Genomic DNA, 14,365 nt, shown 5'->3' on the forward strand with positions numbered 1-14,365 from the left:
GGGGTGTAATTTTCGTTCAAAGGCGCAGATAGAAAGAATAATAATAATACTAAAACAAAGCAGAAACAATATAGAAGATTTTGCGGTGAGTGCTGCGTGTGGCTTTTCGCACGTTTTTTGTTTTACTACATGTTGGTCATGTCTGTTTGGGCTTAGGCCTGTCCTTTGAGGCCTTTTTGGGGCTTTTTACATTTTTTGACTTTTTTGCAAAAATAATATGGTCCTTGCAGTCAGTAGACTGCTGCTGCGGGCCATAATAAAACACCTTTTAGGAAACAACGTGCTAGATTTTTGACCAGACATTTTTATTTAAGGATCATTTTGATGAAAAAACAAAATAGTGACAAACCCACAACATTCTTCAGGATTAGTTTGAGATATGGAGAGAATGTACAGAAATAGAAATATTATAAACTTACCAAGTACGGCACAACACTGATGCTGCAGACTGAATATTTCAAGTATTTATTCAAGTATTTATTTCAGTTTATTTCAGTTCAAGAAATACAGTATTCCTACTTAGCTCCTGCTACGAGCATGATGATATGGGCATGGGACTGCTGCTTTGATGTATGTCTATGTTTTTATATCCGTCCCTACTAAATAAATAAATACAAATACAAATACCATAATCAGTAATAGTAATCAACCAACAATGAAATCAATGAAACAAATAAAATCTGTAGAAAGATCAGAATTACTGCATGAAGTTCACACAGTTTGACATTGTGTGTAATGTTGTGTAAACCTGTGGTGGTGTTTTGCTCCTTGGAGTAGAATTTTGCAAATTGTGTAGATCTCTTATTTTAGAGTGTAAACAATTGTGAAAAACTGTAATACACCTCACATGTTGCATTATTCAAGCTGTTGGATCTCCACGCCACCTTCAACATACCTGATCTTGTCTCATCCTGTCTTAGCAAAGTTGGACCTGGGAAGTCTTAGGTGACACACCATCAGGGACTGCAGGTGCTGAGAGTTACTGTTACAACATTTCTACCTTTACAATATGCTGGTCTGAAGTACAATTAACTATTTCTATCTGATCAACGTTTTTATTCAATGTCAAAACGAGTTGGTTTGTCTTTAAATAGAATAATAAATATATGGACCCTAAAGGAGGGGCTTAAATGTGTCTTCTGTCTAGCAATCTAAGCATACATGTTGAGGCAGGACAGCTTCAAATGACACAAGAAACCAAAAATGTGCAAAGATCTTCTCACGAGTGCTCACAGCTGCACAAGCATGAAAGGATGGAAAGTTTTTGAACTTCATTAAACAGAACATTGCTGCAGCAGCCGTGCTTGTTCTGAAGGAAGTGATGCACATCACCTCCATCTGAACAGTCAAGAATGCCCTAACACCCACGCTGCTGCTTCTGTGACTGCAGTCTTACTCTCTGAAACCCACTGATGGCTTGTGTGGGCTGGATAACACAGTGTAGTAAGTGGAGTGAAGATGATCTGCAGCCCTCTGCCACGCTCTGGCACCACCATCAAAGAGGGATCATCTGTGATCAATCAGAGCTGCAGGTCCTCATCTGCAGCTGAACATTGCCACCCTCATGCTCTCAAGTGATGCCTGCTCAGACCTCTTCTAGTACAACTGTGTGTTCAGAGTTCAGAGCTGGTTAGGAGTTGGCTCACACCTGTCATAAAACGGTCCTGCAGCCCCTTCAAGAGGAACTCCCTCCTTCCTACCTTTCACTCTTAGAGATGCTCAGGCTTTTTCTGATATTTCTTCTGCTTTTATAAGCCTACACAATCAGCTCATCTGTTCTGTCACAGAAGATCCTCCAATCACTTTTGTTTCTGACAATTCTAAAATGGCATGAAAAAACGTTGCAGTGGCCGGCAATCCTGAATCCATCTGCAGCAGAGATGAAGACAAAGAAGAAGCTCAGTCCTGATCTGCAAGCCACATTTGGTCCAGATCAAAATACAGTCCTGTGGATTCTCAAACTCAGGATCAGAAACTAACTAAATTCAACTTTTCATCTCATGCAATAAAATGGATAGACTCCTATCTGTCTAATAGAGTACAGTCAGTCAGGTTGAATGAGTATCTCTCCCCTCCTCTCCGTTTTTGTACCGGTGTTCCGCAAGGATCCATTCTAGGCCCTCTGTTTTTTTCCCTTTATATAAATGATATGCCTTCAGTTTGTTCGAATGTCTCTATTCAAATGTATGCTGATGATACAGTAATTTATACACATGGTGAAAACATGACTCAAGTCGCTGAGAAACTCACAAAATCAATGTCTGATATCACGCATTGGTTAAATCAGTCGAGTTTAAAACTAAACGTTAATAAAACAGTTGCAATGTTTTTTTCTAAATCCATTATCAAAACACCAGAAGCGGACATTTTTGTGGCTGGAAACAAAATTAAAGTTGTGTCTGAATTTAAGTATCTTGGGATCCTGATTGATTCTAATCTCAAGTTTGAATCACAAATCAAAAGAGTATGTAATCAGGTGAAGTATAATTTATCAAATTTCCGGTTCATAAAACCACAGTTATCATTACAGGCTGCTAGGATGTTCATGAATGCTATGATCTTTTCACATATGATATATTGCATCACAGCCTGGTCACAGGCAAACGAATCAACTCTGAAGCCGTTAGAATCACTTTATAAACAAACAGTCAAAGTTTTGGACAAGAAACAATTAAGAACTTACCATTGCCCTGTTTTACAGAAACACAAACTCTTAACCTGGAAGAATTTCATCAAGTATTCAAACCTTTGTCTGTTATATAAAATAATACATGGTTTGTCATCTCCTCCACTTAATCAGTTTGTAACCGTTCGATCCAGCTCACATCGAGTCACACGAGGGTCAGCCCGAGGAGACTGTATCGTCCCTCTGCGGAAAAGTGTCTTTAGCCAAAAAACATTCACAGTCACAGCGGCACAAGAATGGAACTCTGTCCCTCAGAACATCAGAGAACTGGGCTCACTTTTATTGTTCAAAAAACATCTTAAGAACTGGCTGGTGACACATCAGATATGTCAGCATATATAATATTTTAATACCCAGAATATTCTTAGGACTCTTTAAATGTCTGCATGTTCCTTGTTTTCAAATGATTTCAATGTACGTTTTTACATTTGATTACTCTACAGGCCATTTTACAATCAATTGTTATGATTCATATTGCGTCCATTCATTTTTATCTATTTTTTACTTTTTTTAATTTATCTTATTGTGTGTGCTTATTTAACTTTTTAAAAAATGTTATGTTTTTACTGTGCTTTTACTGTACTTGTATTACATTTTGTTTTTAACTTTGTTCTTATAGGGAAACGATTTTACCATCAGTCCAGGGACAGCAGATGAAAAATAGCTTCTGAGCTAACTCTGGCGCATTGGCAGGAATGCTTTTTAATGTGCAATGTCCCTGTCAAATAAATGAATAAATACATAAATTTACAAGGTGTGAAATTGTTTTGAAGCAAGTATTCAAAATATATTGCCAAGGCTGCTTGTTAAGTTTGAACGTTTTTCTGTGACACTCCAGGATGAAATCAGTGCAAACAAATACATGGAAGCTGACAGATTGGAATGAGGACAGGTTTGCACACGTTTTGTCTTAAAACTTCATATATTTCATAATGGGGGAATGGTACGTTAGAAAAGTCACAAAGGTAACATAACCATAAAACTATAAACATATTTTAAATTATTGCATAAACTGCGCATGCTCAAATCTCTCTGAGATCAACAATAAGTTGTTAAAAATATTGAAAACGTTTTTGGTTGAAATATCTCTTAAAAACTACAGTGATTCTTATAAACTTACAAAAAATATCCTCCCAAAACACAAGTTTCTATTATTTTATTATTATTATTTACTTATTTCTCAAGCAACACAGGTTTTGGACCTCCGCGGCATCCGTACAAGTATGACTTTAATAAACAGTCTTCGTTTTCTGCCGTGACACGAGCCTCGCGGCAGACCGCACGAGACCGTTCCGCAGCACTGGCTGTGTCATGAGGGGCGTGGACGCGCGGCGCGGGAGGCGTTCATATCTTTGAGCTCTGCACCGCAGTAGCCAGACGTCCGCGTGAGGCTGCCGCGCGCTCAGCTCCGTCTGCTCAACGCTCCTGCCTGAAGGTGCGCTCCGGAGGAAACCCGCGACCCCCCAAAAAAGTCCGGGAGCGCGGGCCCGATCCGCTCCGCACGCACAGCACGCATGGCGGCTGCGCACAACGACTACAGGTCGTACCTGCGAAACGACGTGGAAGCGGGCCAGCAGCGCCTCCACGCGGGCCCGAGCTCCGAGTCCAGCCACCGACCGCTGCTGTTCGGGACGCTCGCTGTCATGGGTCTGCTGCAAGTGGCCTCCAGCGTGGCGATCCTGCTCCATCTCACGGGCTATCTGCAACAGGTAAGGCCGACCTGTGCGCGCGAGCCTCCCGCGCGCCCAACTGTCACACAGACTTCCTTGTTTACCGGGAAATCAGTTCTTTAGGGCTTCGAGTCAGTACAGAAAGCGCGCCAACAGTTATACTGTCTGCGACCTGCGGACGGAGACCAACACGCACGCGCGCACACACACACGTAGGTAGACTGTCAAACGTATGCAGTTTACAGGATCGTGCACTTCCGCGGCTGCGTGTGTGTTAGCGTCAGGAGTGGAAGCGGGGGTCACAGAGCTCCAGCGGGCTCAGAGCAGCTGCAGTCCGTAAAACGCTGCAGCAAACTCAGAAAGTGGAGGTGGGGGAGGGGGGCGACCTGCCCAAACACCTGCATGAACACCTGTGTACCAGAGCTTTCCTCCGGACAGCCTCTGCTGCAGCACGGGGAGGCAGACGGGCCTCTGCCAGCATCTGTCTGTCCCTCTAAGCCGTTCTTCTCTCCCCACAGGTGGACCTATCCACAGCGCCACACCGACCCATCCAGGTGAGTCTGCAGAGCGGATCAGGTGTTCCTCCTTCAGTGGAGGGGGATTTTCTCACGGGTGTTGTTACTTTGCACACCCAGCCTCTGTAAGCTGCATAAAAGGCTGGGCCGTCCCACAGGCTGGATGGAGGTCAGACCGCAGCCGCACAAACATCTCCAGACTCCGCCTGAGGCTGCAGTTTACAGCAGCAGCTGTCAGTGAGTCACGGCCGGCGTCAGGAGCCGCTCTTCCCGCCATGATTGCGTCCTCCCCAATGCTTTTACTGCAGAAAACTCTTTTTCTCTAATCCATTTTTTGGAAGTTTTGCCAAACAAAAGAAGAAAGCCTTCAGGAGGATCGACAATAGCAGTCTATGCAGTTTCCCATGATGCTTTGGTTTCACTTGAAAGCTCGTGTGTTTGTGTTTCGGCTCTGGTGTCAGTGGCAGCAGGCTCGGAGCCGCAGGTCTGAGGCGCCGTGTTGGACTGAGGAGGTCTCCATGTCTCCAGCCTGCTGGAAGCTTACTGAAGCCTCAGAGTGATGTCCCAGTATGCCCCCCAGCACTGAGGTCAGACTGAATGTTCCCGGGGGGACACAGTAAGGTCGAGCGTTGCATGGGGACCTGCATCACCTTGATGGAGTGAGGATGTTGGGGCGCGGCAGGCGTCGGCTAGCAGGAGTCTGCCTGTCCTCATCTGCAGGCCAGAGGACGTCTCATTTCTGATTGAAGCTGCAAGGTGGCGACACATGCAGCCAAAGCCAGAGCTCATGCACGACTGAGCGAGCGTGCCTCCCACCTCTGTACCTCTGTCTGGACTTGTGAGCAAATGTTTGTTGTGCAGTTATGAAATCTGCCTGTAGGTTTCAGAATGTTTGAGTGTGGGAGGAGTCGGAGGAGCGTTGGACGGCTTTAACCCTTCTGCTCTCTTTAGCTTGTTTACATTAAAAGTGGGGTCATCTGGACTCCACAAGACAGTGTCCTGAACTATTTTTTTTTTTAAATTGATGTTTGAGTTTCACTAATGTCCATGGCAGACATAAAATCCTGTCCACCTTTGTCATGGAAGGAATCACACATCAATATGTGGTTGGAGTCTTCTGGACCCCAAAGAGAGCGGAAGGGTTATGGTGTTCAGCTGGAGCGGATTTGACCGTTATCAGTGTGTTGGTGAAATGTGGCTTGTTGTTGTACAGCAGTGCAAGCTGAGAGCTTCTGGTTTTATCAGATACAGGTTTCACAGTTGTTGGCGTTTAAGGATCATAACTGTCTTCTGAACCACACAAAACTTTTTGAGCGAATCGCACTAGTCATTGTGGCTGGCAAAAGCCCTTTGACCAGGACAGAGGTGACTGGGGGGTGTCACTGATGACCATGTTTAAACTGGATGTTTTTGATCTAATTATGGAGATGCAGGGTCAGGGAGGACTCCAAGACTCCTTGATATGGAGTTGATTGGTACAACTGCATATTCTCATCAGTTCCTCACGGTGTGGGTCGGCGCCGCCCCTCTCATTTAGAGGCTGGCATTAGGGCTGCCACGATTATTCGACTAATCGACTATTAAAATAGTCGACGAATAATTTGGTCGTCAAAGTGTCGTTTTTTGTTTGTTTTTCTCCTTGTTTTGATCTTAAAACTACAGTTCGCGCTTTCTAATGCCGGCTCTGCCTTTGTCTTTGTCACACATGCGCAGTGGTGCTAATCCGGTCAGCACAATGATGTAACGGGAAGTTCTCGGTAGGCTCATAACAACACGCTAGCTCGAAAACGTAGGAAACAAGGAAAATAAAAGAGGAAAAAGTGTCAAATGTAATTTCTAAGACAGAACTTGTGTTCCATGAGAGCACGATGGCGATAAATGATCACCTGAAGATGAAGCACGTTGAGACCGAGTTTGATCATGCTGAACAGAGAGCTTCGTCTAGCTAAGCTAACATCGACGCTAACACAGCTAGCTCCGCCGCGGCTGTCATTACTGCACTGTTTGTAGATGAACCAGAAGATCTGCAGCAGATCCGTGTCTACGGCGCTTCTGTCTGCATAGTGAGCGTTTCATAATCTGCGCTCTTCTAACCAAACGCCGCGAGGACGGCGCGGATAATGAGTTTACACTGGAAATGAACCGCTCGTCCAAGGCTTCATTCATATTCTGCGCCACGATCACGTCGTTAAGTTGGAAGAGCGGATTATGAAACATTCACCGCGCAGACAGAGAGGCTGTGTGTCGGTACGGATCTGCTGCAGAGTTATGGAACGATTTAAAACTACGAGTCCCAGAAGTGAAGGAACTCACCTAAAAGTCCAGAGCTAAGTTTACAAGTGTAGCATTACATTATCTGCATTAAGCTACAAGTAAATGTAACTTAAAGTCACAAAACAACAACAAACAGCAAAACAACCACAACATTAAAGAAGTAACTCAGATTTATGGGTTCTCCCCCAAACTGAAAATATGAAGTATCGGTCTGCGCATGTGCAGTGGATGTAGGTAGTGAAAGAATGAAAGTACTGATGTACATTCTAACGTCTCCTGCTTTTCTCCCTTTTTAAAAATATAAATTTCCCCATTTTATTTATTTTCTTTGTTTATCTGGGCATCCTCAGGTTTTTATGTATATGAATATCTTCAGTTCAAAGATGTTATTAGTGTTTTGCTTTAATAAATGGGCCTCAGTCAGCAAATATTTTGAGTGTTTATATCTGCAAATAGCTTTTGAAATACTTTATACTTGTTTTATTAAATATATGTTTTAAAGCTTTAAAAAAACAATTGCAGACTTTTAATGGCAGCCCTAGCTGGCATCCACGAGACATCTGATATGAGGAAGGTCAGACATTCAGCACTAATTTCTGTTTGACTGCAGGGATGTCAAAGCAGTTGCTGTTAATCTGACTGCACTGTGGTGGCTCTCAGTTCTGTTTCTAAATCTAGGTTCACACTGAACGTGAGTCGTGTGTCAGGTGCATCCAGTTTCAGTGTAAAGTCAATGTACAGACTGAGCTCCTGCAGCACGTTTTGAGTGTTGGGTGTTTTCCTTCTGAAGTTTGATTATTTTTTTGTTTCTATGGAGACAATAATGCAAAATCCTCAAATGTTATTCTTTTTTTTCCCTCCTCGGACAGTAGGCATCAAACTGGGTCACAGAGAGACAGAAGTACCGCTGAAAGCAGCTGTTATTCAGACACAGCTCCTGCAGTAGATGGCGAAGCTCTCTGCAAATCTCTGAATGATCTCATGAACCCAGACATGGAGACGTGATTACAGACACCTTTGTAGAGCTCTTTGACTAAGAGCGTCATGTTGGTGAACAGATTTTTGGAAAAGTGACCACCAGAGAATTCATCACATACCTGAACAGAGGAGAAATGTGGTGTGAGTGCAGCATTATGGTTCCAGTGGAGTATTTATTCAGGGACTCCTTAAGTTTGTCGTTGGGAAAATGAATGATGTGTTTGTTCTGGACGTCTTTTGGATTCTAAAGTTAGAATTAGGAAAAACACCCTTCCTTGTTTAATTCGATTTCACATGAATCTCTTATAAGTTCATGTAAACATGTGAAACTAGGTCACGTCTACAGGACACTGTCAGAATTGTGCACATCTGTGTGCTGGTGTTCTCCAGCAGCTGTGCTGTCTTCTTCTCTTCCAAACAAATGTTTAGAGCCTGTCAAGGCAAATGTCAAGTGTTTTTAGCTAAAAAGCAACCGGCCTGATTGATTGAAATCCTAAATTAAAGGCATGATATTGAGTGAGCACAAGTTTCATTAGGATTTGCAGACTGCTTAAGATGTGGCGCTGAGCAGCAGCTTGAATGTGCTGTGGAATGCTCACATTAGGTCAGTTCAATGGAGAGTAGAGAATAAACACAAGAACCAGACGCTGCTGCAACAAATGACTCTGGATTCAGCCTCTGAAGATGAACGGATATCTGTTACACACAGGCTGTGAGCAGCACAGTCCATCCTTTACTGCTGATCAGCCGGTACCACGTGCTGATGATGGATGATGCATGACTGCTCTGAGCACAGGAACCTGTTGCAGGACTGATGTGGGCCCCTAGGCTATCCCATAATAAGTTCAAAGGTTCCTTTGGGTGTCCCCTACACGTGCTTTGGTTTCATATGTTTGGCCTTTAAAAAAAAAAAAGTATTTTATGATTTCTCGTACTACAATGTCTTATTTTTTTATTTATTTATTTGGGGGGGCAAAATGTCCAAAATTCCTTACTAGGTCTGTAGAACTTTTCAGCATGAGGCAGTATTTTCTTGATCTTACCAGTGTCTGGTCTTCCATTTGTTAGTTTTTCTGTATTTCTTTTCTGGTAAGCTGTAACTTGTGTTACGTAAACTCTAGTGGGCTGGACTTCCATGTTCAGGTGCTTTGTGGTGCAGGTTTTTACTAAAAGACACAGCAGATCACAACAAGCTCTGTAGAAAGTGTAAGGTCGCCAAATTTGCTTTAAAGGAGCCTTACCATGATTTTCTTAAGCTTTGTGGAGTGAACTATATCCATATACTGTATATAATCTGATATTACCTTTGGAACAATTAAAAATATATATATTTGTAAAATATGAATTATTTTTGTGAGTTTTTTCCTACCCAGAAGTAAAAGGACCCCATTCCTGAAGCACCACCTACCGCTCATTTAATGATGTCATCATAGAGCTGGCAACGTGTCTTTGTTTCTCCCACAAAATAAACTTCTGATTTTTTTATCTGCCTGGACACAACTGGAGGATATACAGTATTCTGCATCTAAAATGAAAGATTTGTTGCTGATCATCACTAGCTCTGCGGAGAAATTGAATATTGGAGTTGGACCGGGGACGGAGCTGTCAGAGAAGACTCTTCCTGAAAGGGGCGGTCTTCTTCTGTGACATCAGATCGTGAGGACCCGCTCGTTTTCATGGGAATGGGAGGGGCTGATGCTGAGAGTTCAGGTTTTTAGAGGATTACTCAGAAATATGTGAACGAATCAAAATGCATCTTTGGGGTTCTTTATAGTGAGGAATGAACAGTCGAATGGTTTTTCATGGTATGGCCCCTTTATGTATTTATTTAAACATTTAATTGAAACATTTCAGTGAGAACAATGAGAAAAAATATCATGTATCACCAGCTTTGTTCTCTTAAGTCTTGAGACTCATTGGCAAAATTTTACCTTTGAAAAGCTTAATGAGAAGCAGATGTAGATCTGGACATGAATCTGTGATGTTCTTCTGCCTGCAGGAGGTTCAGGCTGCACCAGTACTCGATGCGCTGAGGGATCCCAGGAAGGCCAAGAAGCCCAGAGCTCTGCCATCAGCACACCTCCCCATCAGAGCTCCTCAAGACTTCAAAAAAAGTCAGTTGATCTGCCACTGCAAGCAAAAAAAGAAAGGGATGCACCAAATTCTCAGCCGACAAAACATTTATGCAGTTTTCATCCAAATGGGGTTTAATGCAGGGCTGCATGGAGCTGTAGGGCAGCTTGCATGGGTCGTCTGCAGGAACTCCAAAAACATGCTCATGTACCACACCGAGTGGTCGGAAATGGGCCAATAGTCAGTGGCGGCTCTATACAAACAGCAAAGCCAGGTGGTAGAAATCTGGTGCACCGCCCACACACGGCATTTAACTGTCAACAAGAGGGTGCTGGCTCAGCGTTATATAAAAGACGATTTGGTCATAAGTACAAGTATTGCTGGAGACTTTTCACACACTCAGCTGGAGCATTTTTGTTTACATTCTCTCCAAGATCAGTTTGGAAAATCAGCAAAACAATTCTAGTGAGATGCGAGTTCATGCTGGAATGGCACAAAGGACATGACTATAGATTGTACTAAAACTGGATTTAATTGACTGATAAAAGTGTAGAAGAGATGAAAATTACTTCATAAATTTTTGCTATACAACAAAAAATGACACTAGATAAAGCTCTTTTGGTTTTGGTGAAGGGTTTTCTCTGTGTGTTTTTTATTGAAATGTTACATTTTCCTTTATCCTGACCATAACCAAAGACACTTGTGAATATTGAAGCTGATGTTTGCAGTCATTGAAGTATATGACTCTGAAGATTTAGCTTTTGCTCCAAATCCTGAATGCCCCCCAAAAACCTCTGCTCTTGTTGTTCCACAGAGGGGAACAGTGCCATCGTCATTGAATGGGATGGACGGCCGGAAAACCTGCGCCGAATGTCCTATCGGAACGGAAAACTCAGGGTAGAGGAGTCAGGCTTCTACTATGTCTATGCCAATACTTGCTTCCGCCACTACAACCTGGAGCCGTACAACAGCAATCAACGCGAAGACCCCCCTGTGGATATTGGCAACCCGACCCAGCTTTTCCAGTACTTTTACCGTGAGAGCATAAGGCAAAATGGCAAAGAAATAGTTTTGATGAAGACGGGCAGCTCCATGCGCTGGAACAACACGAGCTTTAACATGTACTGTGCCCAGCAGAGCCGGGGGGTCTACCTGGTGGAAGGAGATGCTTTGTTTGTTAATGTGTCCAACGCATTCTTACTGGACCAGGAGGCAGAAAAGACCTACTTTGGAGCCATAAAGTTGGGTAACTGAAATTTTCCACACATGGAGTATCCTACTGAGCTTTTGAATGACAAAGAACCACTATCGGCGAGTACAATGCTTTCAAACTTGTGCCTGGTAAAGTCATCACACGGAACTGACACCCGCCCTCTGGAAAATGACAGCCCTCAGGTCAGATTTCAGCAGTCAGACTGAAGAGTGCACGTGTCTGCCAGTGCTCAAGCATGGAGGGAGGATGGCTGCTTGTGGATTAAAGGAGTGGGGTGGGGTTGGAATGACAGCCTCAACTGCAAATACGTGAATGTTCTCCGGATGAATGGGGGGGCCAGACGCCAGTCCTCAAGACTAATGTTTGGTACTTGCACTGTCAGCAGCACCAAGAAATCAAACCCGCTGAAACAACAGAAGCAGATTTGTACAGATTACTGACCAAGGATCAAGAAGTCGACAACGTCATTGAGAGCAGGACCAATGAGGCTCCAGTTTGGTTCTGGGATGCAGATAGCTGGACTGTCTGACCAAACAGGACGAATAGACTCTGGTCTAGAACTAGAGGAGCCGAGCCAAGTTTGGTTTCTCTTTAAATTAAATGTTTTTCATTCTGCTCTTCCATGAGCTAAATGGGAATATGCACTAAATATTTATTTATTATTCATTGAAGGACAGAGGCAGGTCATTGTCACAGTGAGCTGTATCTACTGTAAATGTCATGTCTGTGGGACATTTATTATGCAGCACTTAGAGGGAGGAGCAGACATGATTTTTTTTGTTTGTAAGAACACCCGGGCTTCATTTTGGATTTTGTATTTATGTGTTTTGTGTGGACAATTTTGTTGATTTGCTTATTCAAAAGCAATGTGGATATATGTTTCATTCTTCCAAGATTGTAGCACAGCATTAAGAGCTTCAGCTGGTTTTTCATTTAGTTTTATAATTATTTATGTTTATGTATGTTTAATAAAAACCTACTTTTGTAACTGTGTCTGGCGTGTCAGCATCTTCCAGTTGAGAAATGAGTTTTGAATTTAAATGAACAGGGAGTCTTCGGGCGCAGCAGATGTCCTGGCAGGAATCCTGCATGGATCCTAATAATCTGCAGAGTGGAGAAGCCATGCAAACAGAGGTTTTGCCCAAAGAGGCAAAGAGAGAGACCAGCTAATCTTACCAGAGACTGTGAAGAAACAAGCTGGAAGTTCCAGTACTCTGCTCCAAGATCAAGCAGCTGCTCATCCATAGTTATGCTTATTTAAAAAAAGTTTTTTATGGGGAATTTGGCAGATACAGCTGCAACCACCGGTGTTACTTCTAACTTCTGTCTCTTCTGGAACTGTTTGTGATTAATTGTTCTGTTTTGTCTTGGTATATATGACATATGTCTTGAATTATTCGTTCTGCAGAGCAGGAACCTGCTAAAAAACCAAAGTGAACCCTATCCATTTTAATCTTTTTCTGTTTAATATATGAGAAAATGAAGGAAGTTGATTAAGTTATCTGGAGTCTTGGATCTTTTAGTTAGCCGTCAGTCACCAGATCTGCACTAACCAGCTGACAGGGTTAAAGTGGCAAATTCATTTGACCATCTCCTTTTAATCATGGAGGCTGACCAACACAGCTGTACACAAGAAAAGTCTTAAGTTTAAACCAATTTTAAGTGTTCACCTGCACGCCCTCGAGTTTTGTTCAAACATTAGCTTGAAACAAATCTGAGGTTTTTGGGGAAGTCCTTGAGGATGGTTCTGATCTGTGATGTGCAGCAGAGCAGCACTCTGATGGAACAGCTGCAGGACGGTAGAGCTTTCAGATGGGAATGCTCAAACCAAGGAAGTATAAACAAACCTCGGTGTGCCAGAATCGCCATGTGACATGGTTTCTCAACTGTTGGTGCAAAAAAACTTTCAAGTATGTGGAGTCAATCAACACTACAGGAAGCTGAGCAGCCCAGCTACACAAACAAGGCACTGTGCCATCACTGGGGACTTAGTTAGCAATTACACTGAGCACAAATATAAATGCAACACTTTTGTTTTTGCTCCCAGTTGTCCGGAGATGAAATCAAAGATCTGAAACATTTTCTACAAACACAAAATAACATCTCTAAAATGTTGTTGACCTATCTGTCTAAACCTGATAGTGAGCACTTTTTCTTTCCTAAGATAATCCATCCCACCTGACAGGTGTGCTATATCAAGATACTGCTTAGACAGCATGAACATTGCACAGCTGCAGGGACACAGGATTTTTGTGGGGCAGGGGCTCAAAGTCATAGGTAATAGAAACACTATTAGTTTTTTCAGTCTGCCATATCTGTAAATAGAGAAAGTGCATTTCAATGGTCAGAACAAATGTGAACACATTAATTTTAATAGCAATGTAACAAGGACATATGTTCATTCAAATAATGCCCAATATAACAACGTCCAAAATAAATAATTTAATCTCAAACGCTGTCTTCATCTACTTTGGATAAATACAGACACAATTCGGACTTTCTTGCTAGCGACAGACCACTCTGCCGTCCACGTGCGTTTGTTGTCTGTGTGTCAGCGGAGGGATGTGGGGGGCGGGGTGTGTGTGAGCGCGTGCTTCGAGAGCCACCACCCTTGGAAAGCCTAAAGTCCAGCTAAAGCAGAGAAAGAGAGAGAGAGAGGGAGAGAGTACCACATGATCATCTGGGAGCTGTGAGAATTGTCTTAAATGCATTGGAACGTGTGTGGAAAATCAACTAAAAAAGTTATTCAGCTGTTTTAACTCGAAAAAACTGTGGCAGGTCAGCAGCCAAAGTTTATTGTTTGTGTTGGTTTGTTTGCATCACTACAGACTCCTGACGTGTCCACTGTCTCATAGTAATGGGCGGTAAATAAAGCCTGGCTGGTGCCACAGAACAGGTTGGCTCTGGTTGTGCTTCAGCTCTCCATGTTCTCAACTGTCAAGGCAGCAATCTTTGC

The 14,365-nt window shown here is 43.0% G+C and overlaps 1 protein-coding gene across 1 annotated transcript; it reads left to right on the plus strand.

The window, feature by feature from the left end:
* Window positions 1-3,934: 3,934 nt before the first annotated feature.
* Window positions 3,935-12,402, plus strand: tnfsf11 (TNF superfamily member 11). Its single transcript, XM_024262716.2, has 4 exons — window positions 3,935-4,395; window positions 4,875-4,910; window positions 10,123-10,237; window positions 11,011-12,402. The coding sequence occupies exons 1-4, from the start codon at window positions 4,201-4,203 to the stop codon at window positions 11,448-11,450; spliced, it is 786 nt and encodes a 261-aa protein (XP_024118484.1). The 5' UTR covers window positions 3,935-4,200; the 3' UTR covers window positions 11,451-12,402.
* The last annotated feature ends 1,963 nt before the right edge of the window (window positions 12,403-14,365 follow it).

Source organism: Oryzias melastigma, linkage group LG5, assembly GCF_002922805.2.
Source record: "Oryzias melastigma strain HK-1 linkage group LG5, ASM292280v2, whole genome shotgun sequence".
Lineage (NCBI taxonomy): Eukaryota > Metazoa > Chordata > Actinopteri > Beloniformes > Adrianichthyidae > Oryzias > Oryzias melastigma.

Excerpts from the sequence above, each read along its gene's own strand:
- tnfsf11 (XM_024262716.2), top strand. The coding sequence starts at position 4,201 with ATGGCGGCTGCGCACAACGACTACAGGTCGTACCTGCGAAACGACGTG. Across the intron at positions 4,911-10,122 it reads CGCCACACCGACCCATCCAG|GAGGTTCAGGCTGCACCAGT; the intron begins GTGAGTCTGCAG and ends TTCTGCCTGCAG. Across the intron at positions 10,238-11,010 it reads TCCTCAAGACTTCAAAAAAA|AGGGGAACAGTGCCATCGTC; the intron begins GTCAGTTGATCT and ends GTTGTTCCACAG.